The 27,981-nt window shown below is 50.7% G+C and overlaps 14 protein-coding genes across 14 annotated transcripts; 8 read left to right on the forward strand and 6 right to left on the reverse strand.

Annotated features, from left to right (window-relative positions):
- Positions 1-784: 784 nt before the first annotated feature.
- AtWU_11393 (LipA and NB-ARC domain protein) lies at positions 785-3,197 on the reverse strand (the record flags this gene model as incomplete). The annotated part of the gene is made up of 5 exons (XM_035506493.1): positions 785-2,302; positions 2,353-2,664; positions 2,716-2,778; positions 2,833-3,076; positions 3,127-3,197. 5 exons carry the CDS (start codon positions 3,195-3,197, stop codon positions 785-787), a joined length of 2,208 nt encoding a protein of 735 aa, XP_035362386.1.
- A 488-nt stretch (positions 3,198-3,685) lies between these two features.
- On the reverse strand, positions 3,686-4,724 carry AtWU_11394 (short chain alcohol dehydrogenase; the record flags this gene model as incomplete). The annotated part of the gene is made up of 4 exons (XM_035506494.1): positions 3,686-3,954; positions 4,014-4,053; positions 4,106-4,216; positions 4,287-4,724. 4 exons carry the CDS (start codon positions 4,722-4,724, stop codon positions 3,686-3,688), a joined length of 858 nt encoding a protein of 285 aa, XP_035362387.1.
- Positions 4,725-5,494: 770 nt separating this feature from the next.
- On the reverse strand, positions 5,495-7,601 carry AtWU_11395 (Zn(II)2Cys6 transcription factor; the record flags this gene model as incomplete). Its single annotated transcript, XM_035506495.1, has 4 exons — positions 5,495-5,646; positions 5,697-7,344; positions 7,404-7,440; positions 7,516-7,601. The coding sequence occupies 4 exons, from the start codon at positions 7,599-7,601 to the stop codon at positions 5,495-5,497; spliced, it is 1,923 nt and encodes a 640-aa protein (XP_035362388.1).
- A 1,405-nt stretch (positions 7,602-9,006) lies between these two features.
- On the reverse strand, positions 9,007-10,134 carry AtWU_11396 (arabinan endo-1,5-alpha-L-arabinosidase; the record flags this gene model as incomplete). Its single annotated transcript, XM_035506496.1, has 4 exons — positions 9,007-9,142; positions 9,193-9,278; positions 9,342-9,818; positions 9,868-10,134. The coding sequence occupies 4 exons, from the start codon at positions 10,132-10,134 to the stop codon at positions 9,007-9,009; spliced, it is 966 nt and encodes a 321-aa protein (XP_035362389.1).
- A 2,656-nt stretch (positions 10,135-12,790) lies between these two features.
- AtWU_11397 (PAN domain family protein) lies at positions 12,791-13,961 on the reverse strand (the record flags this gene model as incomplete). The annotated part of the gene is made up of 2 exons (XM_035506497.1): positions 12,791-13,320; positions 13,373-13,961. 2 exons carry the CDS (start codon positions 13,959-13,961, stop codon positions 12,791-12,793), a joined length of 1,119 nt encoding a protein of 372 aa, XP_035362390.1.
- A 1,210-nt stretch (positions 13,962-15,171) lies between these two features.
- On the forward strand, positions 15,172-15,783 carry AtWU_11398 (uncharacterized protein; the record flags this gene model as incomplete). The annotated part of the gene is made up of 2 exons (XM_035506498.1): positions 15,172-15,398; positions 15,453-15,783. 2 exons carry the CDS (start codon positions 15,172-15,174, stop codon positions 15,781-15,783), a joined length of 558 nt encoding a protein of 185 aa, XP_035362391.1.
- Positions 15,784-15,860: 77 nt separating this feature from the next.
- Positions 15,861-16,553, forward strand: AtWU_11399 (uncharacterized protein; the record flags this gene model as incomplete). The annotated part of the gene is made up of 1 exon (XM_035506499.1): positions 15,861-16,553. One exon carries the CDS (start codon positions 15,861-15,863, stop codon positions 16,551-16,553), a length of 693 nt encoding a protein of 230 aa, XP_035362392.1.
- Positions 16,554-17,042: 489 nt separating this feature from the next.
- On the forward strand, positions 17,043-18,242 carry AtWU_11400 (isopenicillin N synthase family dioxygenase; the record flags this gene model as incomplete). The annotated part of the gene is made up of 3 exons (XM_035506500.1): positions 17,043-17,357; positions 17,406-17,474; positions 17,529-18,242. The coding sequence occupies 3 exons, from the start codon at positions 17,043-17,045 to the stop codon at positions 18,240-18,242; spliced, it is 1,098 nt and encodes a 365-aa protein (XP_035362393.1).
- Positions 18,243-18,392: 150 nt separating this feature from the next.
- On the reverse strand, positions 18,393-19,427 carry AtWU_11401 (DUF1769 domain-containing protein; the record flags this gene model as incomplete). The annotated part of the gene is made up of 3 exons (XM_035506501.1): positions 18,393-18,622; positions 18,693-19,199; positions 19,262-19,427. The coding sequence occupies 3 exons, from the start codon at positions 19,425-19,427 to the stop codon at positions 18,393-18,395; spliced, it is 903 nt and encodes a 300-aa protein (XP_035362394.1).
- Positions 19,428-20,047: 620 nt separating this feature from the next.
- Positions 20,048-21,203, forward strand: AtWU_11402 (short chain dehydrogenase/reductase family protein; the record flags this gene model as incomplete). Its single annotated transcript, XM_035506502.1, has 4 exons — positions 20,048-20,145; positions 20,196-20,406; positions 20,459-20,833; positions 20,889-21,203. 4 exons carry the CDS (start codon positions 20,048-20,050, stop codon positions 21,201-21,203), a joined length of 999 nt encoding a protein of 332 aa, XP_035362395.1.
- Positions 21,204-21,699: 496 nt separating this feature from the next.
- On the forward strand, positions 21,700-22,714 carry AtWU_11403 (dienelactone hydrolase family protein; the record flags this gene model as incomplete). The annotated part of the gene is made up of 5 exons (XM_035506503.1): positions 21,700-21,793; positions 21,865-22,196; positions 22,264-22,325; positions 22,389-22,604; positions 22,657-22,714. 5 exons carry the CDS (start codon positions 21,700-21,702, stop codon positions 22,712-22,714), a joined length of 762 nt encoding a protein of 253 aa, XP_035362396.1.
- A 259-nt stretch (positions 22,715-22,973) lies between these two features.
- On the forward strand, positions 22,974-23,975 carry AtWU_11404 (ketopantoate reductase family protein; the record flags this gene model as incomplete). The annotated part of the gene is made up of 1 exon (XM_035506504.1): positions 22,974-23,975. The coding sequence occupies one exon, from the start codon at positions 22,974-22,976 to the stop codon at positions 23,973-23,975; it is 1,002 nt and encodes a 333-aa protein (XP_035362397.1).
- Positions 23,976-24,341: 366 nt separating this feature from the next.
- On the forward strand, positions 24,342-24,800 carry AtWU_11405 (uncharacterized protein; the record flags this gene model as incomplete). The annotated part of the gene is made up of 1 exon (XM_035506505.1): positions 24,342-24,800. One exon carries the CDS (start codon positions 24,342-24,344, stop codon positions 24,798-24,800), a length of 459 nt encoding a protein of 152 aa, XP_035362398.1.
- Positions 24,801-25,962: 1,162 nt separating this feature from the next.
- On the forward strand, positions 25,963-27,954 carry AtWU_11406 (threonine/serine exporter family protein; the record flags this gene model as incomplete). The annotated part of the gene is made up of 1 exon (XM_035506506.1): positions 25,963-27,954. One exon carries the CDS (start codon positions 25,963-25,965, stop codon positions 27,952-27,954), a length of 1,992 nt encoding a protein of 663 aa, XP_035362399.1.
- Between the last annotated feature and the right edge of the window lie 27 nt (positions 27,955-27,981).

A 27,981-nucleotide genomic window follows, 5' to 3' on the forward strand; every position in this document is an offset into this window, starting at 1 on the left:
GGGACATACAATGAAACATGCCATATTCAGCGACTCAAGATACCTAGATGACCTCGTAAACGAGTGGAAGTAATAGTAAAATTAGGCTCTAACATACTCTAAGTCCCTAGCCTGTACGACTTGTAGCAAGAAAACAGCCAAGTTTCATAAAGATAGTATCGAATCCAGTATACGAGTAGCGGTGGCAACTAATACCCAAGAGTAGATAATACTAAATGTGCGAGCTTCAGACAGTGGAGAGGAGGACTCTTCCATCCTAGGTAGGACTACCCCCGTCTAGTGTTATGTGATGATTCAGAACGTGTCACACCTACCTCCCAAGGTATACCAGGCCATGACGACCTCGACGCTGTCTCATACACCACTCGCAGTTCCATTGTATGTTCAAGGTACTCAAAACTAGGGGGTGTTCTATACGGTAGCATTAGCAGTGCGACCGTGAAGCACATCATCCAGGCTGCCTATACACCCTCCGCCTTCCCGCACAATACTATAGCTTCATGCAATGGGACCGAGCTCCCAACCTTTCGAGTCCACGGAGGGACAGGGCCATGGAAAGATTTCATTGCATGTAGTATGCGCATACATTGTCAGGTAAGCATTTTGTGAGGAAAATGAGGAGAGGAGAAGCCACGTAGGCAGTAAAAATGACGGAGCCTCTGGTGAGAGCTTCGCTACAGCGAACGTCAACCCATGACATACCCGGGTTGATGATCGTATGAAGGATAATGAATGGTACTAAGGAATATATTATGCAGATATAGTGCTAGCCGTAAGAAAATAATCACATTCGCTGAAACGATGACAATAAACTCTGTATTCCCCCCGATGTCCTCTGCGGCATTATGTATCTTGTATGCATCCGACACAACTGCAACATCGTCTGCACCTCCTGAGGCACTGCCGCTCCGTTCTCACGACATCCCTCCACAACCCGCTCGTAGTAGCTCTGCGCCTCAACATGTTTCTGCGCCTCCATGTGCAATTTCCCCAACATAGCCAGCGTGCTCTGCACCTCGGGACAGCCCTTCCCCATTCGATTCTCCGCCCATGTCAAGTATCTGCTCAACCACGGCGTGGCCAACTGCGTGTTCGACTGGCCGGGCGTGCCATACAGCCCAGCCACGCTGCGTCCCTGCGACGCATACATCACACCCATCAGTGCCACGATGCTCATTGTCTCCGGATGATCTGCGCCCAGCTCCTCCTCAGCATTTGCTAGCCCACGTCGGAACGTCTCCGACGCTGCCGTAATCCCGTCCGGATCGAGCATCTGACTCCCACCCTGTAGCCTCAATGCCCGAATAGCGAGTGGATGGCGCGGACCGAGCAGGTCAGTCAGCTCGCGTGCAATATGCGTAGCCCCTTGCGCCAGCTGATCTACCTCCCCGCTGAACCGCATGACCATCAACGCTCTCGTATCATGCGACCGCATTGAGAGCATATGGTCGGCCGTATCAAGAATAGAAGCATACACGCGTATATGGTTAGGTCCCAGTAACTCCCGCAGCCGTTCAGTAACCCTCTCCGATGTCTGAACAGCTTCTTGTCGTCGCTCGACAGCACCGTACGCGATCGCCAATCTCCGTCGCGTGTCGAGAGTGTCCAGATCATCTTCCCCGATGGTCATCTGCTGACGGGCTAGGACATTCGCGCATACCGACTCGCCTTCCTGGCCTTTTCCCTGATGGCAGAGGATTTCACCCATGAGACTTTCAGCCTTCATAGCGAGCGGGTGACGCTTATCGAAGACGCGTTGGCTGTTAGATGAGACCCAGCTCGCCCATTCAGCGGCTTTGGACAGGTATCCGGACTCGAGGTCAATCGAGGCGAGATGGTACCCTATCTCGAGCGTGCTGTGGTGGTCTGGTCCGATGGTGCGCATGTGTTCGTTGAAGATGTCATATTCGAGTTTGCGGGCTTCATCCCAGCGATAGTTGTTCTTCAGCTCGGCAGCCTTGATCGAGCGAGGATCATTGTCGACGGGGGTGAAGAGAGTGCCGATGACGCGTTTGGTGGTGGCCTGGGGTGTGGGTGCGGCGGGATATGGGATGCTGCTGTTTCCTGGCAGGCGCGGAGGGAGAGGGGGGGCTGGATGAGGTGATACAGAAGGTTGTGGGATGTATCCTTGTTCTGTGATGAGAACTTGATCGGCGATTTGCTTGATGTTGCCTTTGATCATTTTGTACATCGGGCCCCGACTGCCCACTTTGCACATTTGAGAGTGGTCAGCGTCCAGCTTCAGTCGGGTTTCGCGTTGGCCGGGGAGTCCGAGGACAGCTGATTCCTCGTCGACTACCAACTGTATGCTGTCAGGGTAAGATATAAAGAGCGAAGCTGGTATATGCTTACATGGCTAACAGACGCCGGTCCAGCACCGCCCAAGAAGACCTCTTTCCCCTCCACGAAACTGATCACGCGATAGTCTTCCAGCTGGTGCGAGAACCGACTCGTCATCTGGCGGGTGAAGAGCGAGTTGTGCTCAAGACAATCGAGCAGATCATTACTGGCGTGTCCTTTGGCGACGAACCGCGCTACCTTTGCTGCGATCTTGCCGAGCTCGACACCTTTGGTACCTCGATGTGGACAGCCAAAGAAGACAAGACCAGAGGTATTGTTGCGGATTGAATTGTACTTGGGGTCTTCGTGTGCATTCAGCAGTGCCTAGCTGATCAGCTCTAGCTCTTTGATCCACCAGCAGTGGTGTCACCCTACCTGCTTGATGACCAGTCCGCCCAAACTATGACCTATAAATATAATCTTCGTCGGTCGCACATTCTATTCCTCGTCAGATGACATTCCTCTCCCCAATGTCCAGACAGCAGAACATACCAACTGTGGACTCCGCTCCAAGTCCAACAAATTCAGCAATGTATTGGCATGGTCTTTGACGCTAGCAGTGGACATGCTCTGGGGGTTCGTAATCGTGGAATTATACCCATAAACAAAGATGCGTGCCTGGGGAATATCCTGAGGGAGGTAGTCCCGCGGCCAGAAGATGCCGTTCTCGTGCGTCCATGTTTCGAAGGGATGGTTATCTTTGCCTCGAGGGTTTAGGCCGTGAACGAAGACGAAGCTGCGAGGTTAGGCAGGTTGGCCTTAGCTTGTTTCAGGTGCTGGACTTACTCTATCTTGGGCTGCTCCGCAGAGTAGACCTCTTCAAGGAACGGAAACTCATGTCGGGAGGCAGCCTCCATCGCTGGGTAGGGATACTCTTCTATCTATTGAATGCTGCTGTTATCTGGATACTATGTGGTTAGGGTGAAGGAGAGGTGAGGGTGAACACTTCCCGCCGACGAGCGGGTGCACCTCATTTGATGAATGATTGCCAGACTAGAGCCTTGTATCTCCAGCCAATCGGCTATTATTGCCCCAGACATATCTGGATACGATGTCAGGAACGTGAGGTGTGCAGCCTGTTCCTGAAAGTAGTGCAACCACGCGAAGTGAGGCGCCGGTCATGCCGAGGACGAGGTCAGTCATGCCTGTCGTGCCCTCCGATAGGGTAGGAATACGAGATGCTCATGCAGCTTAGTCTTGGCTCAAGCACAGCCCGTGCCTCCGTCATTCAGGGTCGTTGTCTATCATGTCAATAGAAAGGGTCGTGTATGTACATATGATCATCAAACGCCGAGCGAATGCGATGCTTGAAAGTCCACACCAAGCCTGATCTGCCCCGGGTATCCTACCAAGCACCGACGATACCTGCGATGGGAATGTCAATGCCGGTGGTGTACGAGCTGCTATCGCTGAGCAGATACACGTAAGCACCTCCCAACTCGCGAGGGTCGGCCAGCCGAGGCATTCCTCCATAGTATTCCATCTTTGTATCCCAGTCGGGGGCGGTTTCCACGTAGTAGGTCATGGCGGTGCGAACAAAACCCGGGGAAATGCTGTTCACGCGGATGCCGTGTTTGCTCCACTCCATCGCCAAGGTGTGACACATGTTGCGCACTATAGAATATTCAGTTAGTCTAATACCAACAAGGTTGAGGAAGAGTAAGACTACTTACCTGCGGCTTTAGTAGCGCCATAGGGAGCGGACGGGGCAGCCTAGGATCACTTAGCACCACACTCATCCCCCGAGTGGAGAAAGAATACATACGCGATTCGGACGATAAGAAGTCATACTAGCAGTCATAACGATAGACCCCTTGATCCCCAGCTCGATAAACTTCCGAGCGACAATCTGCGCGCAGAAATATGCGCCGAAAACCTGCTGCCCGTAAGCACCCGCGCGCTGCAGCATGCACAACGCGACCAAACCAAGCCGGACGTCCACTCACATTAAGGTTGAACATGCGCTCCAATTCCGGGCGCTCGAATTTGAGCGCCGGTTGATGTTTGGTCATTCCCGCATTAGCCACCAGCCCATCAATGCGTCCGGTTTCCTCCACGATCTGATTCACGGCCTTTTCGATGCTCTCCTCGGAGGTCACGTCGGTCTGGATATATCGGAAATTCGGGTAGCGGGTCTGAAGGGCAATGGTCTCTTCTCCGGGCTCCATGAGATCCATTGAATAGACGAACTTCGCAGAATTGGCTAGACACACTTCGGCAATGCCGAGGCCGATGCCGCGGTTGGCACCGGTGATGGCAATGACCTTTTGCGCGAGGGTGATCTGCCAGCTGAAGGTCGAGTCGGGCATGGTGTTTACGAAGGGTGTGGAGGTGCCATTCTTGGCTTCGGCGGCGGAGGCAGTATCTGTGGAAGTTGGGGACATTGTGATGAGGAGGTAAGGGGTGCAGAGTAGTGGTTTGAGAGCAGTGTTTGGAGGCAATGTCTGGCTGAATTTGGGGTGTTTCTGCCCTTTAAGCATCCCCCGCGATCGCAAGTGTTCGGCTCGAGGTCAATGGCATCGCGATCGGACTTTACGTCACATTCCCTAACAAATTGGTGCGGATGGACTCCGATTGCCCTCTGGTTGTGCGGGGGTTAACTCCGATACCCCACGGTCGGCGATCGGCCAGCCCTGCGATCGACTGCCTCGACTCGAGGCACTCGCTGGACAACTCATCCACTCTTGACAGCTGATAGATTAAACAGGCATACCCTGGGTGAAACAGTCCGATATCGCGGGCAGTCCGTGCATCGTAGATGGGCTGATTGTTTCGGATGCTTTGTCGGAAGTGAAAGTAGTTTTCCGAAATGTATTGTTACCGAGTACAGTAGTGCTAGTAATTGTTATGCTGTTATCCAGTAAGGCTCATTCCTTCATTTCTTCGTTTTGTAATACAACTATGATTATGAACATATACTCAATTATAAGGTTTCCACAGACGTTTCGAGGCATATCTTTATGCCTGGAATTGCCGTGGTGATCTCGCCGTGATCGCACGGCTGACTGTCGCGTGGGAGTAAATGCAAGGCAATAACAAAGCTGACAGCCGTGCGTAACTAATAGTTGTGGCACCTAAGATGCATCCATGGGATGATGCCAGTTTTCCCCTAAGTACTAGCAGAACCCGAGCACATCTGCTGAGATACCCAGTTCTATGCTGTGACACCAGAAAGGCCATCCTTGCGGTATTCTGCTTCGAGGTCGTTGCGTAATGAGTATCTAGGCCAACAGACTCTGCTCTCGAAGACGTCGATTAATTCAAGCAACGCTGCCCGCTCATGAGGGGTATGGACGCTCATGCCAGCTGCAAAAAGGTCAGCAAAAATCATACCAGGACAACGCAGATCATCTTACCCCCATATATACAATACAAAGACATGAGGCTGGCAGCAAGATCATCCTCACGTATAGTTCGAGCAATTCCACATATTGTGTTCACTGACGTAGTAAGCATCTTTTGGGCAGCCCGGTAGTCTTGGAAACCGTTCACCGTCGGACGATGTGATAACACCAGAATTCGGGCTAAGCTGTGTATTTGCAATGCCGCTGCGTATGGGGGCGGATGGACCCAAATAGGCGGAAAGACGGTCGCGTCCTGCTCACACGGGAGTGGATTGAACTCCGGCGGCAGATAATCCTGCCATTCCTGCAACATATAGAGCAGCTCATTCCCCCTCTCCAAGCGACTCTGTATGTCTTTAGATGCTGCCTCTTCGCGTGAGGCATAGTTGACGCATTGTCCCAGGATGTATGAAACGAAACTGGCCAGCTCCGGGGGAGACAGCGAGGAGATGTGTCGCTTAGGCTTCCAGAAGCTGAAGATTCGCCGACGCTCCCGCATGGCTACCCAGGCGTCCTGCCGTAACCATGCCCACCAGATGGCTTGACGCAAACCCCCACATTCTCCGTCGTTGTTTTGGTATCTTTGAATCCAGAATACCCCTTTCAGATGCCGCTCCCAGTCTCGATTAGATCCATCCACCATTTCGTATGTGCTGATCAGAAGCGACGTGCTAATGATCTCGTGGCTGTATGCGTAGCTGGGATACTGCATAGCCTTATTGAGATACTGTAGGGTCTCGTAGTAATACTGGACCGCAATGTTGCGATCGACATCCGGGAAATCCATCATTCTTCTTCCATCTTCCCGGTATGGAATAACTCCCGAACCTTTGTAGGTATGCCAGATGGAAAGATGGCGTGCTGAGAGGGCCAGAAGGGCCTTCATTACACCTATATTTCTCATGGCCAAATGTGGGACCTTGCTTGAAATTTGTTGCGTTGGGTCGAAGAAATCATACCAACCTGACATATTCCGGACAAAGTGTTTGAACATGAGGTGTTCTTGTTGGGTTAACTGAATGGGCGCGGAAGTACTCCAAGAAGACGGGTCATCGGGAAGCTTTGGGTGGCCATCGGCTGCAGGCGAAATCCTGTTCTCGATACCTGGATCACGATCAAAAGAAGCTGCTTGGAAGCTTTGACACTCCCTAGCATTATGAGGTTGAAGGTTTGCGACCGACAGATGGGTTGTGGATCCCTGGCAAGCAGGGTTGACATCTCGATGCGGTGATGATAGGAAAAAGTTTCGGTCCGCATTCACGGCATCATTGGCCAGAAGCTCGAACCAACTCAAGGGCGCAAGTCTGGTCGATACCGAGGAGTCCGTAGCTGGAGAGGGTGTGAAGTCGTGAATCGAGGCTGACGGAGAGACATGGCTGTGTTGATGTAGACCAACATGCGGCGTTGCACTGCTGTGCTGCCCTCTTGGAGATGCCGTAGCCGACGCTCGGTGAGCGGAAGCGTCTTCATGCTCGCAGACATCTACCAAAACTCGCAGGGGCTCGTGTAGCTGCACCTGTGGAGTCAACTGTGATGGAGGAGAGGAGTGCGATGCAATGGGTGTTTGTCTATCCTCTATATTGGGAGTTCCGGACTCATAGCTGCTCCCATAGACACAGTCACGTTGGCCTTTAGCACAAGGGCCGCATTGTGGGCGAGCCTGCGTCGGAGTCAGAAGGAAGAATTTTTCGAAGAGAAGCTTTTGCCGAGCCGTCGTACCTCATCACATTTGACATGCCGGCGTTTGCAAATCAGGCTATGGCAGTCAGAGGGTCTGTCCAGCAGAAGGAATACTAGCAATAAAAGAAACTCGGAAGATAGGTCGACTAACCAGCCAGTAGTGGCCCGCAATCCACGGCCGCGGGATTTGCGAGGTTTCCGAACGCCACGCGAGGTCCCCTGCGTAACATCGGCCATTGTGCCTCACATCATCCGGGTTCTTCGGCTACAGCATGCGAGGATGCGAAGCGAAATGGGAATCAGCCGGATAGGGAGATCGATAGTCGGGGAGTGACAGGTCGCGACGAGGCCCGGATGGACGTTGGTTCGGGAGTGGAGCAAGCGAGAAAAGCCGAAAACTATCCACTGCCGAACTGCCTTTCTGATTCGACAATGGAAGCCCACAGAATCACCTCGTGACGAGCACAAGTGTCTACCGCTGGGATTGAACCATGGGTGCTTTCTCTTTTGATGAACATGACTCGCTCTATGCCAGTCTCGACAGAAAGACTGAATAGTAGCCAGAAGTGTACACCGCTCCGGAAACCGCTAGAATGGGACGCACGAAGGCATCGCAGCGACTGTAGAGTACTCCTGCATAGCCAAGTGGAGCAGTCCATGCCAAATTATATATCGAGCGTATATATAATCTTGGTTGTTAGGTTGCCGAGAAAGGTTCCCTGCTGCAGCACGGCCTCTTCCATCGCTCGATCAAACACTGTTCCTCTTTCACATAACATGACCAACAGCGAGAGAAGTATTGGCCCAAATTTAACCATTGAGGTGCGGTATCTAGCGAAGAATCATCAATCGTATATTATGAGTTGATCATAGTGGCATGAGACAGATAAATTCCCAGGTCACTTCGAGAAGGATGATCTTGGCGGAAGCTGAGACCGGGCGCATGGAAGGAATTGGATACGATATTCAAGGGAAACGGCAATCTGAAGGTGACAGAATCCGAACAGGGGGAAATCTAGCACCTGATACAACGTACGCACATTCTTCCGGTAGGGAGCGTACGTCAGACTGGTGGAGTGATTGTGATTCGCGCCAAGCGTAGATAAACTCTATGCTGACCAGGACGAAAGCGTTAGCGCGGCTTTATTATGAAGCTTAATGTCTTAGATAGGAAGGTAGATATATAATTTTAGCAGGACCGTCGCGATAGTCACCAAGTGTAGGCTAGTCTGAAGCGCCGGGCGGATGTGACTGACTCGCGGTGTTTGGAACGAGTGAATTTCCGCACACAAAAGGGTAGACATCGCAAAGTTGGATGGGTGTCAAATTTGCAACATGATGATCAGCTTGACAAGGTGAAACATGCACCGATAGAGTGGTGGAGGAAGATGAATGTCCTGACTCCTCACTGGTGCTGGGGAGGGATAAGTGGGGAGAAGCAGCGAAGCTTAAACTAAAAGCCGAATGGAAATTGAAGAAGACTAGAGCCTCAGGCACAGGATCCACGGGATGTGCATCATGTGAGTCATGATTCCACTAACTAACTATACGACATATCTCGGCCGATTCAATAGCAGCAATCCTATATACAACTTGCCGACCCACTGGTAGGCAACACCATTTCACTTGCCAACCAACGTGCTTATACAACTGGCCATCCGCTGGAAAAGTCGATCGTGTTCCACCCAAACTGCGCGTCAGAATCGGCATAGCCAATCGTGGTGTTCATGTAGTGGTAGTAGAGAACCGGACCCAGGTTAGGATCATCATACACACCCCTGAACCATATTAGCATAGCTATTAGTGGGGCAGCTGCAGGATCACTTACTGTCCGCCAGGGCCATAGACTTCTCCGTGGCTTTCGAGAACCATCGTGCCCCCGCCGTCCGTGCATGCCGTACCATCAGAGTCAACCTTGACATCATATTAGCTTTGCTTGCTTATCTAGTATTTGCTCTAGACGCCGGATGTACTTACGAAATCGCCGGTCGGGGAAGTCGAACGGCAGACCTTGATATGATACTCCTCTCCGGAGGCAGGCATGGACGTATCATATCCACAGCAGATACCTGCCGAGTAAAAGAGGTAGTAGTAGTCACCGTACTGGAACATGTATGAACCCTCCTCTGCATGAGTACCGGACGGGTCATATGCGATATTGTAGGAAGATGAGGCAGCTGCAGTTGGGGTTGACTTCATCGGGACTTGGTAGAGATCATCCCAGAACGACCCAAAGTTGATGTAATAGGTACCGTCGGCGTAGATCAGGTTGGGGTCGATTGCATTGTAGATCTTAGCAGAAGAAGATTTGATGCCAGTGGAGCCATGATCGGTCCAAGAGTCATATTCCATCGTCTCAGACGTTGCCAGTCCGATTGCGGAGTCTTGGGATCCAAAGGTCGACACGGCGTAGTATACATAATAGAGACCATCGACATAGGAAACATCTGGGGCCTGGGAACGTATCAGATAGGCCGGTCATGCTGGACTGAGACATAGTTACCCAAAGATCATCGTTGCCATCCAGATCGATGGACGATCCATCTGGCAGCATAGAGCCAACGCTGGTCCATGGTCCTTCAATTGATGATGCAGATACGTAGGAGATTTTGTTTCCTGTGGAGAAGAGAAAGTATGTACCGTCTGACTCTCTCCGGATCAAACCGGGGTCGTGGGTGGTACAAACACCCGAGCATGCTCCGGGATTGGCGTAGCCATGCACGAGGCTGGCCAGCAGAGGGACCGAGGCAATGGATAGGAGGTGATACATGGCTATCAAGACAGGCGCTGTCACCACTGGATGACTTATCCGAAGCATCCAGATCTACTGTTATATATACAACCATCAAACAACTACTCATCCCACCGGAAGACTACTGCATCGATTCGTGGACAAAGTGGTTGTGTTTTCCGCCTTTCCGGAGCGACCTCCGTGATACTTTGGTCGTTTCATAGAGTTACAAAGCGCATGTTGAAACAGCAATATTCCGGAGGCACCTACCGTTATTAGCCGATGACCGTGCCTGTAGCATGATTTGGTACATCAGCATGTAATAACTGGTGTGCAGACAACGCTGACAGTGGGTGGATAAACTGGCCAACACGTGGGTTGTGATGGACGTATCTCTCTATACAATAGCCAGTGTGAGTTACCAGGAGTAATATGATGTCAGTGACAGGGATGAGATGGAGACCAATCCTGCAACATTAGTTGTTCAGGCATCCCTAGCGTGGTCTTGAGGCCCCCCCAAACTAGCATAAGCACACGACATGGGAACCTATAGCTACGACCCATGTCACTGTCCATTCTGCGGGAGTAGTTTCCGGCCTTAGGCGTACTCTGACACTGGACCATCCGGATCACAGTTTGTTTCTTATCTATCATCAACCGGTGACATTCAGGGGGCAATCAATAACTGTCTCCTGAGGGACCAGAGGTGCGAGGGGCAGAAAGAGAAGAGAATCTTGTCTCAGCTGCGCCCCTTTCACTCGCGGCTCCTTAGGATTGGCCCATGCAAATCTTGGCATAACTTTGGAGAGATTCTAGTCCACATCCCGCCAGCTTGAGGCCATCTGACGGATAGCGCATCAAACATGCCGTACGTTTCTAACCGTGTAGGAAGCGTAACTCATGCAGGTCCGCAGGTATTAGTTGAAAGCACTCGCACTTTGTTGGTAAGCGCACATCGACCACGCCAGAATCTGAGGAAGTTGGGACATAGCACACGTCCTCTTCCTGGTGGAGAAGCCAGCGTTAGACCGAAACGTAAATGGAAACAACAGAAGTGGGGTTCTTCAGCGATGGGTGGAGCCGTAACCGAGGACTGGAAGGGTCTGTAGTACCAGAACACAGGAACCCCTTTTAAGAAGGTAAAAAGAGAGTCCCAACGGAGATTCCGCGGGCAAGATCCAACTCCCGGCCGATACAAGATCACAACCAAATTTAGCAATTGTTGTGAGGTTGATGTAGGAAGTTGTGTTGAAATGCTTCCAGATGCTGACTATTCTTGAGGGCGGAAATTTGCTGCCTGAGGCTTCCATCTTCAGCCAACCCAAACCAGGCATTTCAGAACAGCAGCTCCAATGCAGTCCTAATCACATCACATTGTCGATCTACACACTGCCATGCCACATCTCTCGGACACCGTCGGACACAACAAGTCAATAAACCTCACTACCTTAAGCACACACCCGTTCTCCTAAACCCACAAACATTGGGCATGCATGACCTGAACAATGCGGGGAAGGATCCCCAACCCTGCACAGCACATGCATTAGTCGATTAGAACTAATTACTATCCTCACACTATTATAAGGGACTCCGTGCGGGCAAGATGATCATATGGCCATACTCGGAAGGATCATCTCACGTCTCAGGAAGGGATCTACATCTGATTCGGTCGTGAGTGGCTATCCCACCGGGATGAACATTGCTGACGGGCGCTCTTCACGGGTTGAACCTTGTAGTATCTAGGTGTGTTTTTGTATCGGGTTAGATAGTAAGATGCGAGCTGGGCCTTGTATTATTTCAGAGTTTGTTGGCTGGTTTCCGTACCAACTGTGATGAGCGGGAAATATATATCATTGGATGCTGGGGGAAAGTAAATGTGGTGTACCGCGGTAAAACCAGAGGTACTAGGCATAGTATTGTCCTGGTACATTGCCTGAAGTCACGAAACCATTCCACTTAGGGCAATAATCCGGTACAGACAGACGAAAGATTGATTTGCTGCCTTATGGCCCACCATAGTTGAGTAGACTGCTCTCTGAGCTACTCCCAGACTCAGTTGAGGGTGTGCATACCGTCGGAACATGCTTGAGTTTTACGAGTTTGACTATTTTTAGGTCCAGTGGTGAGACTGCTAGTATAGGTGCCAAATCCAATATAAGCTTCTTTGGTGGTATGGGACTTTGATATTCAGATACAAGAGTGACTTGTTAAATAGACAGCTCATTATATAAACTCCTTTTGAATTATTGTATCTTTTTACTTGGAATATATCCCGGTATATCCGCAAGGGGGAGAAGAGAGCTGAACTACAGTTGACAGCTGGATGGTCATCTATCGGTTTATTGTATGTAGATGAGGCCCTTTATCTACTACCACTTGATAGTACCATATTTAATTGCTAGAAAACAACGCGAATATCAATTCCACGGCTTGGGGTACATTGGTGCACTATGTCAGCACGTGTTAAATACAGGCCCCTTCCACCATCAATCAACGGCATCGCATATTCGAAGAGTGCGAAGCAAAAACGTGCATTAACCATCTTCACAACACACGAACCAGATCAAGGGCAGCTGAACTTGTACCAGGGCTCCATCAAGGTGTGGGGCAATCTCTGGGGTATACTTGAAATACGAGAGACGGATGCAATATGTCAATGTCCACGCCCAACGGGCACCACAACAAAGGAGCGTAGTCACAAGTCCCCGATAAGGCCGCGCTTTTCCCTGCGCCCCATGAAACTAAAGTACCATGTGGGCTCCCCATGTTTCACCCGGCAACCGGTATCCCACTTCTTCAACTCATTATGCTTCCAGTAATCCTCATCTCTGTCACCATCTGACCGTAGATCTTTACTGAGGTCCATACAATCTAGGCAGAGACCATCAAAGTACTCTGCTACTGTTTTGGCTGCCCGCAAAACAATAGCACCCCAAGCTGTGTTACAACGAAAGCACGGTCTCACTTTTCCAGACTGAGGGTCCGTAAGCTTTCGCATTTTCGTCGCATCAAACAAACGCAGTCGTTCGAGCATCTTCTTAATACTGTCGGTTCTCATGGACTCCTCCAACGGCCAAACTTTTATCCTGGCCAGTTCCCGCAAGTATTCAAAGACAGTGAGTTCTTTGCACTCACAATTTCCATGCTTGAGGATAGTGGCCACTTGATCGTGCAGCTCTCTATGGAGGATGTTGCGTAAGCGCCCACGGGCTGCATTGAGCTGTTCTTGAAACAGATGTTATTGGTCCATTCAGAAACAAGGTAGTGAGGGACTCACGGATGATGCGCGGGGGAAGGTGCATCCTTGATATATCGGTGGGATTATGTTCGGTTATATGGCCTACACACCCGTAGACCAGCTTCCTGGTGACCGCCATAAAAGCAGGGGCATTGCCGAAGACGAAGCACGGATACATCAATTCCCTCGAAAACCGAATGTAGTTATCTATGTTGATCCGCTTCTGGCTTTCGTGTTCCCACCAGGCCTTGAACCAAGAACTCAAACTTTTCTGATCAACGTTGTACTTATCGCAGGACATTATAACGTGCCACGTCCCGGCAACAGTAACCGAATCGAGAGGCATGTCATCGAGGGTGCCGTGAAGGCTGCGCAGGAGAACTTCCATGCCCGTGCAGTTGTCCTCCTCCAGGGAAATTTTCTGACTTCCGGACTCAAGCCAGCGAGCGTGACCAAACATTGCTCGAAAGTATTGAGTTTCGTGTAGCTTGTTGCGCTCGACTTTCATTAAAACGCATTTTATTATCTCCTTATCACCGATCCACTCCCTGGTGTATTCTTTGATGAGGATCTCGGTGTCCGCGTTCGAGGAGATGGTTATCTCCTTGATTTCAGGGTCAGAACTCATCTTGAATGTGGCCTTGAAGATGATGTAGAAGTAGGTGAAGGGAAACCAAGATTGCAGTAAGAGGCTTCGGGGTGAGATTCAACTTGAAAGTGAGAAAAAAAATCAGAGAAGATGCTCAAGTGAGCCGGGAGAAGTTGTGGGCGTTTTCAAAGTAAAGTTCGTCAGTGGCAGCGTGTTGCTCTTGCAGGCATTACTCGGTCACGAGACTTGTAGGACGAAGTGAATGAGAGCTCCAAAGACCCAGCCTCTCTGGTAAAACGACCCAAGCCCCAGTGAGTATTACACTAGACAGATTACGTGCTCCAAGTGATCTAAAAGTTGTCAATGTCAAGGAAACAGTGCTTGTAGGTAGAAGACCTCTGGTTGAGGGGCGATGGCACTGAGGACGCAACACACGTTTTGGGCGTTATATGCTGAGTGAGATGAACTGAAAGTAAAGTGGACATGAGGTAATGTGAGTAGGAAAGTACTGCCGGGCCTTAAGAGTCCATTGGTACCCAGATCTGTGCTACCAGCGATGTCTGTCCTCGGATTCGATTCATAGGCAAAAGTGAGAAGTCTTAGATGGAAGTTGAGGATAAGGTGAGCGTAAGCTATCTCCTAATCCTCCAAAGTGATTGGTTGATGGAATTTAGAGCCTGGAGTGACGAAGGATATGACAAGGGGTTGAGTAGTGTTGTAAGTCAGGAGCAGTTCTCATCATCTGGCTGATGAAGAGAAGGCTCATGATGTCCCTTACCGAGTGGTCATCATCATTTAAATCTTCTTCCGCGACCTCTCTCTTTCGATACAAGAGATCTGAAACCGTGTGGGTAGTTTGTCGGTTCTCCTACAACTCTCCAGGCCAGATACACCTCAGAAGCCCAGCCCGAGTACCCTCACCCAGTCTTGGGAATCCTCAATTCTTCCTTCCCAAACCCCGGGGACGAAAGCGTACAGGCCTCTCTTCCCGCTCCAAAGTCAGCGCTCTTCATCCTACTCGCTTGCCGAACAGCTCACATCGGGCCAACAGTAATCACTACCACAATATCCAGGCATCCTGATGAATTGTCGTAAGGCGACCGCCACTGCATCCCAACTAGGTGAGGCCACTCATCCGACTAAGAAGCATTCGATAGAGGGAAACACCTCAAATGATGACAATTCGAAACTCCATGTAGCCAAATGAGGTAAACGGGACTCTACCGAGAAAGGGCAAGGATCCATCACGATGTTCCCTCCACCACACTGTTGTTACCAAAACATGCCATGTTTCCAAAATTTCACGACCTTACCTCCTCCCTATCCAGTGATAGACGACTTGACGGCACCCACCGCAATCATCGGGGTCACTATTAATGAGCTATGGCTCAAACGAGACGACATGTTCTATAACATGAACCATGAAAGCCTGCTGCTTCGTACCGACACAAGAGCGCTATACAGATTAACGAATTTGTAAGGCAGGACGACGAAACCTGAAAACTGCCTGTTCTTACCTCAGTATGCCAGTCATCTTCAACGACTGGACCTCGCCTTTACCATGAGTAACGACTATGCCACGCAACTGGCCCTGAAGCTCAATCAGGTGCAGGCGGACATGAACAGCTGGCGAGCTGAGCGACGAGGTTGGGAAGCGGCTATCCTTGCAGGAAACGGCATGCAGCCATCCATTCTCCAAGGGCTCTCCAAGCAGAGGAAGAAAAGGAGACGCGGGCTTGCTTCCCAGAAGACTTTGCTGGCTACCTCCCTGAACACACTGAGGAACACCCTATATTCCTGCACCCCTTCCACCATAAGAACGAAAAAGGCTCCCTATGAACGCAGCTGCGCGCCAAGCTAGTTGGGACCGAGGCTTTGTCACTCAAAACCGAGTCCGCCATCCGTGCGGAAAGAGAACGGATCCAGCTATCCCTTAAAATGGTTGAGGCTGATGTAGTCCAGTTCAAGCGTGAAGAACAAGGACCTTTTCTGCAGACAACTCCCGAGCCCCCGGCTATCCAGGCTCATGTGGCCGAAGATGAAGATTTCTTCGGCGCGTTCGATCCCCCTTTGCCACCTATAACCGAACGAGACTGGAACCTAGACGAGGAGAATCCCATCCTCCACCGAGAAAGCTTCCTAAAATGGGTAATGGGTCGCTACATGATGTGGAACCCCAAGGAAGTCAAGATCACAACTGCCGAGAATTGTCGAACATTCTTTAATCTACCCAGTATGCCCATTCCTTCCCCATGGCCCTCCTCTATCAAGGAACTAGCGTTGCCCTTGTCACCATGTTTGAGGGACCCTACGCCTTGGCAATTTCCTGCATTTGTTCTTCTAGCCTCTCTAAAGGAAAGATCCAAAATAAATAATTCGGTAACAATCAATACATTGTTCACGAAGGAGGCATTAAGGGCCCTTCGGGAGATGGAAACCGCCTGGCAGAATCTAGACGTCAGTGATCGCTGGGAGCTTGAACAAAACAACGACACAGCAATGGACTGGGTGCCTGATAAGGCTGTCACACTCCTCAAAGCCATCTTTCCTTGTGACATTCCCACGTCCGATTTCGTGGGCGGCAGCAAGCTAGATGCTTTGGACAAGTCTACTACCCTTCCCTCCTCATAGCTGCGAAATGGCCATATTGTAACTACTTCATTATCTTCCTTTGATACATGGGCAGATATGGGTTAGTTCCTTCGAAAAAATTGGCCAGGAGACCTCTTTTGACAACCTTTATGAGTCTCCTCGCCGCCATCGGGGGGCTGTACCTAGTAGCTATATAAATTACCATTATTTTATCCCTACACATGGGCTTATTAGGAAAGGTAACCGGATTGTTCGGCCAACGGATAGATTAGCATCAATGAAGACTAACAATCAACAAGCAGTCCTGCAAGCACAAAATATCCGAAATGTTGTTTATCTGCGACCTATGCGATAGTTCTGTGATACACATGGACACGTTCAACTACGGGGCTAAACGCTGTCTAAGTACTACAAGCAGAAGGTGTCAGCGAGTCAGAGAATGGCGCAAGCACCCGTTCGCTCCACCGCCTCCGATAAAACCACCCCGCATCTACTGTAACTCCTCAACAGCCTATCTCAACCTTCACAATGACACTCAATTCTACCTCTTTTACTTCTATTCCCGTTCTTGACTACTCCCAGGCAACATCATCTGAGGATAAACCCAAGTTCCTCGACAATCTGCGCAATGCATTGGTCAACGTGGGCTTCTTTTACCTCATCAACGCCCCGATCGCGCCTCGGGTGCGCGACGAGTTAATTGAAAAGACCTTCCATATATTCGATCTGCCACTCGAGAAGAAGCTGGAAATCGAAATGGTCAACAGTAAGCATTTTCTAGGATACTCGAGACTCGGGGCGGAGACTACAGCCCGTCAAACCGATTACCGAGAGCAGTTTGATGTGCGACCGTCGCAACCTTGGAAAACCATTCGGGACTGACGAACGCAGTTTGCGACCGAGTTGCCTCCTCCGGCACCAGATGCACCTCTATACCGTAATATCAGAGGACCGAATCAGGTGAGTCATTTTTGTAGAATTTACTTTTCGGCTATCAAATGCTAACAATCGCAGTGGCCAGATGAGAAAGCCATCCCTGGCTTCCGTCACGCCGTGGAGGCATACTTGGCGGAGATCAGTCCAGTTGCCGAGGCATTCAGGATCCTCATCGCAGAAGCACTGGATTTACCGCCGACAGCACTACAGCAATTCTTTGAGAATCCAACACAGCAGAAGCTGAAACTGATCAAATATCCATCTCCAACCACGCCATCCGAAGCACAAGGCGTCGGAGCTCACAAGGATTCTGAGTTCTTGACATTCTTGCTCCAAGCCACACCGCATACCGGACTCGAGGTGCAAAACAAAGCCGGGGAATGGATCCCCGCGCCGCCAATGCAGGACTCGTTGGTCGTTAATATCGGTCGTGCGCTTGAGGCTATCACGGGTGGAGTCTGCACTGCCACAACGCATCGAGTTAATTTGGAAGCAGAGAATTTTGTTGATGCGCAGGGTGCGCCGCTGGGGCCGCGATTCTCGATTCCTGTGTTCCAAGGCATGAGTTTGGATTTGTCGGCGGAGAATATCTCCCTTGAAATCCCAGCGCATATTAAGGATTTGATCAAGGATGATAAAGTCAGATCAGATGCGGAGGCGACATTCAATAAGATATTCAAGGGTCGGGTCGGCGAAGGCACACTTATACATCGGGTCATGAGTCACCAGGATGTCGGGCGGCGGTGGTATCCCGAGTTGTTGGACTGGGCTTTGGGCGAGTATGAGAAGTAGCAGTGGTATTGGGGAAGATACAATGAACTTGTGCTGTATATAGCTGACACTGAAGTAGCCTAATCCAGATCTAAAAACTGTTCAACTCCAAGAGAACCTTTAATGGGTATAGCGTCTTGTGCAACTATACTTTTTCATTTCAGTGATCAGCTAGTCCACATCGTCTACCTCCTGTTCATCTTCTACATCAACTATATCATCTCCCTCACTCTCCCCATCACTATCGTCCCCAGCTTCTTCCTCCAGCACAACCGTCAAGCAAATTACCAAATATACCTCCCCCGTGGCCCGATTCTTCAGCACATACCGCAACACATTATTCTTATCACTGACATATTTCCCAATATGAAAGCTAAACCCGGGAATCCGAATCGCGAATTCTGTCGCATGTCAGCCTCATATCTAGTCCCATAGCCACCCCAACTTCATATAGAAGATAGCGGAACATACCATTGAAATCCAAATACCCATTCCCAAAATCCGCCGCATACGTCCTACCTTTCTCAAAGACAAATCCCTTTCTTCTCTCCTCATTCTGAAAATGCGATCTTCGTGAAGAGGAGCTATCAGGAATATTATATCCTTTTCGGGTCTCCACACCAGATCTGGTGCCCCCTTCTTGGACTATGACATTGTCCTCATCCCCATCATCTTCCTGCTTATCTCCAATCGAGAACTGATTCCACGACGCCAGTCCCGGACTATACAAATACGGCTTATCGGCATATGCGTCACCGTCTAATGATGGGTCCAGTGTAGATTTGACTATCTTCAGCGCCGTGCCAAATCCAGTGGGTAGATATGAGCGGATGGGATGGTCGAAATCATTTCCGAAGATGAGGTCGTTGCCGTTTACGTCGTGGGTGAAACTGAGGGAGAAGGTGAGGGAGAAGAGGTTTTGATTGAATGGAGGTGTGTCGAAGTAGGGGTTTGTTTTGGGGGAGGTGGTTGGGTAGCCTGCATATGATGTGTTACTAACAGTATTGGTGATATTGTAGGAGGGGGGAGGGTGTAGATACCTGTGTAGTCTTTGATGCGGACCCAGATGTTGCTGGTTAAGTGGTCGCTTTTCAATTGTAGAGGAAATGTATTATTTACAGTGACGGTTTCGTGGGTCTCTGGTGCGTAGGATGTGCCTGCGGTGACTTTCAGGCGGTGGTTTTGGGGAGGGGCGCTGGAGAACATTTTGGTAGTGATGGAGATGTTGTATGGTTTATTTACACTGATGATATGATATTTGACAGCATTAGTGAGTTCTTCATTTAATCAAATTGTTTCAAGATAGCAATGATTCTTTGCTTCATACCAATGGTCTAGAATGTGTTGAGTAGCTCTCTCTATTCTGGAGTCATGAAAACCGTTGGCTACCGGGAATGACGTAGTGCATATCACCTTAATCCAGACTATATATGACGCATACTTATGCAGCGTTAGTCATCTATATTTATGCAGGTCCCCTTTGAATTAGATGGCGGGTGATCATCTCACCCACCACTCTATCATTGTACAATAGCGAAAGCATCGCATAATAAAATCGACCGGATCAATGCCTAGAACATCCCCTATTTACGCATCTCAAGATGGCCCTGAAAATCAAGTCATGTCCGACCTGAGTGCAACCCTGTTTTGCACTTCGCCCCAGCCACGGCACCACAGTGACACTATCCTGATATCATACTTACGCGCGAAGTCAATTAGCTAGCCCTGCAACCTTAATATCTTCCGCCAACGCACCTCTCAACAACACTTCTATCTCTGTTCAAACCTCAGAATCGCTTCAATACTGAACAAAACACAAACACGAAATGCAGTCCGTTTTACAGCCCATTCTCGGTCCCAAGAAGGAGATCCATGATCTCACCGGCCGTGTCGCCCTTATTACTGGCGGTGCGCTGGGCATCGGGTCAGTTCTCTGCAGCAGTTTATCCCAATACTAGCTAATTAGGAATGCAGGTACGAAATTGCCCGCGCCTTCGTCCTCAATGGCGCCAAGGTATACATGACCAACCGCAAGGAAGAGCAAGGTCAAGCTGCGATCGAACAAATCAAGAAAGAAGCCGGCGAGAATGCGCAGATCGAATGGTTCCCCTGTGACATGGGCAACCTGAACGAAATCAAGCAGGTGTTTGAAGATTTCAAGAAGAAGGAAGATCGATTGGATCTTGTGCGTTGCCTAACCCATCTCCCGATATTGTCAATACTGATATAGGCGACAGCTTATCCTTTCCGCCGGAATCAACGTCAACCAATACGGCGAAACACACGATAACATTGATCGCCATTTCGAGGTCAACTGGCTGGGCCAGTTCTATGTCGTGAATTTGGTGTACCCGTTGCTGAGAAAGACCTCCAAGTTACCGAATACCCCTGCGCCGAGGATTGTCTTTGAAACGTCAGAGCAGCATCGCATGGCGCCTAAGAATGTGCACTTTGCGACGCTGGAGGAGATCAACAATCCTGAGGTTGGAAACCTGGAGCTCTACGGACGGACGAAGTTGGCTATCATTCTTGGAGTGAAGTACGGACTGTTGGATCGGGTGATCAAGCCTAACAATGATAATATTTATGCGCTGTCTGTGCACCCGGGTGCTGTAAGTATACCAACACCTTCTCTACTAGAAGTGGTCGTACTAATGACAAAATCAGGTAAACACAGCAATGCAACAACAATGGAAAGACGCATACCCAGGTCTTCTAGGCAAGCTTCTAACAACAGTAATGCTAGCAGCCGGTCGGACACCCGAGCACGGCTCTTTCAGCGCATTATATGCAGCGACAAGTCCCGAGGTCGAAGAAAAGGGCTGGAACGGATACTACTTCAGTGACCCTGCACAGCCCGGAAAGGAGACTGCTCAGGCGTCGGATCCTACATTGGGTGCTGCGCTGTGGGACCTGAGTCACCGAATCATCAAGGAGAAGGTTGGCGATGATGCGATTGTCGACTGGAATGCGAGTGCATGAGATGCAACAGCCATGTATGTTACGATAATGATGGATTCAGTTCTAGAATGTAATCGTATTACAAGTTACTTTCCAGTCGAGTATTGCCGTGATGTTTCCAACTACTCTTCTTATTATTCTTCCACTTAAGAACCATCTCCCTATAAAATTGGGCATATGGTTTACTCCTAGGAATACTCTTATCTCCGCCGGACTTAACATCAACAATTGCACCATTACCCCTCCGGGGTCTGCATGGAAGCGCGGTCCCGGCCCGTAACCGGCCTCCCAGGCCCACCGGTCTCTGCTACGACAATCCCGACCACCACGGGAATTGGTCACTACTTACTATCCCGTAGTTACTCGCTAAAAGCCGGACGGAAGCTATCTCCGGCAATGAGGATCTCTACTCTGGTCTGGGTATAGATAAACAGATAACCCCTCTTTTTACTCTACAATCCTACCTCACTTATTTCCACCCAACTCGCCATCCAAAATACACCAATTACTAAAAACAATGACCTGCGAAGCCTGCCGCACCATCCCCCCCGTGATCTCCTCAGGATACACACCTAAGGGAACTTATACCCAAATCGCTGATCTAAAGACATGTACATCAATCCCCGATCCCACCAATCAATCTATAACTAAGTAACTAATGTACCACTCTGAAACTCAATAGATATAACCGGCCCCCCAACAGCCACCACCGGCATAATCGACATCTACGACATCTTCGGCCTCTCGAACCAAACTATCCAAGGGGCAGATCTCCTCGCCGCACGACTCAATGCCCTTGTCCTAGTGCCTGATTTCTTCCACGGCGAGCGTGCAGATCTCGCGTGGTTCCCGCCTGATACGGAGGAGAAGAAGGCGGCGCTGTTCGGGTTTATTAATACGAAGGCGGCGGTTGCGGAGAAGGTTGGGGTGTTAAGGAGGGTGGCGGAGGATGCGAGGGTGAGGTTTGGGGGGGTGAGGAGTTGGGGGGCGGTTGGGTTGTGTTGGGGTGGGAAGGTGAGTATTCTGTTTCCTTTCATACAAAGTTGGAGGTATATGGGTGATGCTGATATGGGTTTGGTAGGTTACTGCACAGGTCTCCGGGCCGAATTCGCCGTTTGTTGCGACGGGACAGGTGCATCCTGGGTATGTTTCTTTTTTCCATTGGGTTTGTTGGGTTCATGGATGTGATGCTAATGGGAGGGATAGGTTCATGGATGTCGAGGAGGCGAAGAAGTTGACGGTTCCTCATATCGTGCTGGCGTCCAAGGATGAGCCGGTTGAGGCTGTCAAGGGGTACGCTGAGGTCATTGCTGGCAATGGCATTGGAGGCGTCGTCGAGACGTATCCGACCATGTGGCATGGCTGGATGGGTGCTCGTGCTCAGTTGGAGACTCCGGAGGGGTTGGCGGAGTATCAGCGGGGGTAAGTAGTAAGCCACTCTTATTAGAGGGGAGGTTGTCTGACGATGGTATAGGTACAATCAGCTGGCTGATTTCTTTGAGAAGTATCTCAAGTCGGAGGCGAAGATCTAGAGGGTTATTAGATCAGTGGAAGGAGAGACAGGGGTGGTATATATATTGTGAATATGTACATCACCCAGTATCATATTTATAAGGTATGACTTCCAGATCTATAACTATTCCTGCCATCAATCAGACAATAGAAATAGAACTCCATAGATGGTAAAGTTGCTGCACCCGGTAGAAGACTCACCCAGCCGACCCACGTGGTCGGGCGCAGCCGCCAACCAACTCCGACTCACGTTTCTCCCAGAGCAACCATCATATGATCATGACAGCCTCCCCCTCCGTCCTCGTCTTCGGCGTCGGCAGCGTCGGTGCCATTTACCTGCACCAGCTGCAACGGGCCGGCTGCATCGTCACCGCCGTCTGTCGCTCCAACTACGAGGTCGTCGCTCACCACGGCTTCACCCTGCGCAGTCCCCGCTTCGGCACCGTCACCTATCGTCCCGACCACACCGTTCGCTCCGTGCACGATTGTCCGCGCGACACTGAATACGATTATGTCCTAGTCACAACGAAGGCTTTCCCCAGTCGGACGCCCTCCCTAGCGGACCAGCTTCGACCGGTGCTTGAAAATCACCCAAACACGGCAATTGTCCTGGCGCAGAATGGTATCGACATCGAGAAAGACATCGCGGACGCGTTTCCTTCGAATCCAGTCATCAGCGGGGTGGTATACCTCCCTACCGTTCAGACAGAAGCTGGTGTCATCGACCATGCGGAGCCGCTGGATCTCCTAGAACTAGGAACGTATCCGGCACGAGCACCAGAGGAACACAGACAGGCAGCGAAGAAATTCGTCGAATTGATGATCAAAGGAGGCGGGGATGCGGTGCTGTTCGAGGATATACAAGAGGCAAGGTGGGCGAAATTGCTGCTCAACGCGGCATGGAATCCGATCTGTGCGTTGTCATTGTGTACGGATGGCGGGTTCTTGCTCACTTCGGAGCCGTTTGCGCGTGACTTGGCCTGGGGGATTATGATGGAGATTGTGGCGTTGGCGAGGGCGGTTGGGATTGCAGGGGTAGATGAGGAGGCGGCGAAGAAGAGGTTTGCATTGGCGGAGAGGAGGGCCAAGGAAGGGACAGGGAGGGAGATGAGTATGTTGCAGGATGTGAAGATGGGGAGACCGTTTGAGGTCGAAGCGATCGTGGGGAATGCCGTTAGACTGGGGAGGAAGTGTGGGGTGTCGATGCCCCGGTTGGAGACGGTATATGCATTGGCCAAGGGGAGGTTGGATGTCTTAATGGGGTGTAGAGGCGATCAGTGATATACCTCTTAGACTGTAGATGTAGATTGAATCCTGGTGTGTGCGGGCTGCATGACAGATATCTGAGGCAGTGTGAAAGTGCCTGCTGCTGTGTGAATGCGGTCTTTCACCCGCATACCAGACGCGAGGGGTCTGTTACTCTTTGATAGTAGTGACAGCAGGCAACCACCAGGCTGGACAGTGAATGCACTGCTGCCTCACTCAAATCATCTGGTCAAAGAACGCTCGACCAACAAGAGAACCCTCTTCCACTTCGCAGCCATCATTCTCTCACTACTACCAAACCTCCCACTACCATAAACAGGCTCTCACTACTATCAAACCTCTTATAACTACTCCTTACTACTGAAATTACCCTGCCTTAAAATGGACGAATCACCCCCCGACTTCTACGACGTCTACCTCACCGAGCAGCACGGCGTGCGCAACCACCTGGCCATCTTCATCGAAACTATTCCCGACGCGGAACCCTTCTGCAACAGCGGTCGACTCTACCATGTGGTGGGCACCATTCTGCGCGGCATGGACTACGGTCATCGCAACACCCCCGATCCCGAACTGCTGCCCGGCTATGTGATGGACTCGAAGCGTAAGATTGCCGTGATCGCCAGAGACGACGTGATCCGATTTGAGCGGGAATGTGCCGAGGAAATCCCACCTCCCCCAGCTCAACTGACCCTCAGTGGGAAGCCTTTGAACCGGGCCGTGCCTTTGTATCGCTGCACCGACTGGGTGGAGGACGTGGTGCATTTGGCCTTGGAACTGGGCATCTTCAAGAGAGATGGGAAGGAGGGCGAGTTATACTTTGGAACGGAAGAAGATTGACCAAAGGAGACTAGGGGGGAAGTCTGATCCAATTGTGTTGGGTGGAATGGAATGCAATACAATTGGGGATGGATGGGGTCTAGAGTGTGTCAAATAAATGGACAGCAGCGACAGTATCCACCGGGTCTGGAATGACAGTCGGGGGGAAGCGAGAATGGCTAATGGCTAGAACCGTGGCTCAACATGTTCTGGAACGGAAGGGGAATGCAAAGCAGACAAACAGTGACATTTCCTGCCAACCACGGATAACTGGTCGGATGCAAGTGCCGAGTGGGTGTGGATACTGACTTCATAGTACATTTGACTGGTGCCGTTATTCCCGAATTTGCAGCTAGTCTAACAGTAACCCTTACTAGTTTAGCCAAGTCAGTCATTTCAAGTTTATTCTGGTTAATCCCTTCCCCTCGGTTGGGTCAGTCTCCATCCACAGTCCGTCCATCTATCTCCTGGCTATACTTAGAATCTCTGTAATCTGGCTATAATTATCCCCCATTATAATACGATCGATCATATTGATCTGGGGATGACTCCCTTATCCCCCAGCTTAGGATCAGGGACTTAGGTCTACTCACTGCAACGGCCAGTGCCAAGGGGCGAAGCTTTGTGGTGGGGGCTGATCCGCCGTTGTTTCAGAAGCTCCTTTCCTTCAGGGGAGTCTGGCCCGAGGAATTCTGCTGCATCCTTCACAAATGAAGTGATTTCCCCGTGGAGACGTGTTCTTCCAATATTCTTCCTCAATGTTCATAGCATCCAATCTAGACTATTGCAGCACTGGACGTGTTCGTGGCCATCCACGTAGCGACTAGAGCGTCGAACCCCTCCCAATCGGTAGAGGGATCAGCATCTGGCCGGGGATAACATCATTTGCTCGGCGCTTCTCCTCTTTTCTAGTGGGTCAACACACCCCTTTAGTCGGGATCTTTTTCTTCTTGCTCTTCCCGCCAATTTTTATTCACTTTTCCCCGGCCCAAGTCGTGCCAACTTCTGCACCGCCGTTACTTGTCATTCGGCCGCTTCCTTTTCCCTTGCCACAGCATGTAAGTGCCCGTTCCGTGGTACGCTTTCCGAGAGTTCAGGCACAGCCAGGAACAATTCAGAAAACTGAGACAACTATTTCAGGATCCTCTCGTGATTATTGCCATTAGTATGCCTACGGCTCAGCATGTCCAGCCCAGTTGACGAATCCAAAACCCATCTGGGTCCTCCACGACGCGACACCGACCCCTCCAGTGACGACGACCGGCTGGGTAACCGATCGACCAACAATGACGAACGCCCGTTGACCCGCGAAAATCCTCCTCCGCCCGCGGGGGGTAACCAGTGGGGCGTGCTCTTCAAGGCCATCCGCGATGGCACTTCACAACTTGCTGAAAAACTCGGTCGTGATCCTGACGGTGGTGATGGACTGGACTCGGCCTGGCATCCGGAAGACTACGGATTTCAAGAGGATATCGAGATGAGAGAGATGCTCGCCGAGGAGGAACTTGAGGATGCTGCCTACGCCTCTAAGCTGCAGTCGGTGTTGGGTTCTGATGCCAATAATCTCGTCAAGAACCTGGGCTTGGGTGAGACGCCGTCGCGGACCAACAGCAATGATGAGAACCTGGTCGGAGGTGTGCTCTGGCATTTACTCAGTCATCAGATGGGACATAATCCGGAGGAAATTCATGACGATGGTGCTATCCCAGCATCGACAGAAGACGGACTGGCGCCGTTGCCTACTGATCTGCGGAAACGTCGCAAGAAGAAGTGGTACGACGAGGATCCAACGAATGACAAGGAAGGTCGGAGGAAGATGAAAGAGGAGCTGTTGACACAAAAGATTGGCTCACTTCTCACACGCCAGCGCTATATGATCCAGCTGTGTCGCGCACTGATGAAGTTTGGCGCTCCGACGCATCGTCTCGAAGAATACATGCAGATGACGGCCTACCGATTGCGCGTGAACGGTCAATTCATGTACATTCCCGGCTGCATGATTATCTCATTTGACGATCCCCTTACCCGTACTGCGGAGGTCAAGCTGGTCCGGACAAGCCATGGATTGGATCTTGGCCGACTCGGGGACATTCACAACTGCTACAAAAATGTCCTCCATGGCAGATTGTCGCCCGATGAGGCACTCCCGGTGATGGACGACCTTCTTACGCGAAAGAGCCGGATTCATCAGGCATGGTTGTTGGTCTTGCTGTCCGGTTTCGCGAGTGTGGCGGTGGGTCCGTGGGCGTTCAGCGCACGCCCGGTCGACATGCCCATCATCTTCGTCCTGGGCTGTCTGCTCGGAATATTGCAGTATGTGCTGGCACCACGATCGGCGCTGTATTCGAACGTGTTCGAAGTGACTGTGGCTATGCTTACGTCGTTCTTGGCGCGTGCATTCGGAAGCATTTACTACTCCAACGGCGAGCCTATTTTCTGTTTCTCCGCCCTGGCAGAATCATCCATTGCACTGATCCTTCCAGGATACTCCGTACTGTGTAGCAGTCTGGAATTGCAATCGCATCAGATCGTGGCAGGGTCCATTCGATTGGTCTATACTATTATCTATTCGCTTTTCCTCGGATACGGCGTGACAGTCGGTCTGACGATCTACGGGCTGATGGACGATAATGCGACCACGGCCACAACCTGCCCTTCCCGGGATACCAATATTTACGGCAGCGTATACGTACAGGAATTCGTGTTTGTGGCCGTTTACTGCGCTTTTGCCGCCATCCTCAACCAGGCCAAATGGAAGCAGTTGCCGATCATGTCCTTCATGGGCGTTGCAGGCTACACAACCTACTACTTTACTGCCAACCACTTGGACAGCCGGTTCGGCAGTACGATTGGGGCGTTTACGATCGGATTGTGTGCCAACCTATACAGTCGGGTCTGGCACGGACACGCTGCGGCGGCCATTGTGCCGGGCATGTGGACGCTGGTTTCGTCTGGTCTGGCCAGTAGTGGATCGATCATCTCGGGATTGGCGTACGCAGAAGCAGTGAAGAACAACACCGTATCGGATTCCACCACAACCAAAACACAAGAATCCCTGGGAGGTTTGGCGCTGAGTATGATACAGACGGCGTTGGGAATCACGGTCGGTCTGTTTCTTTCCGCGATGGTGGTCTATCCGGGTGGAAAACGCAAGGGCGGTTTATTCAATCTGTGAATATTGCATCTATGTAGATAGCTTACT

This window comes from Aspergillus tubingensis, assembly GCF_013340325.1.
Source record: "Aspergillus tubingensis WU-2223L DNA, scaffold_15, whole genome shotgun sequence".
Classification (NCBI taxonomy): Eukaryota; Fungi; Ascomycota; class Eurotiomycetes; order Eurotiales; family Aspergillaceae; genus Aspergillus; species Aspergillus tubingensis.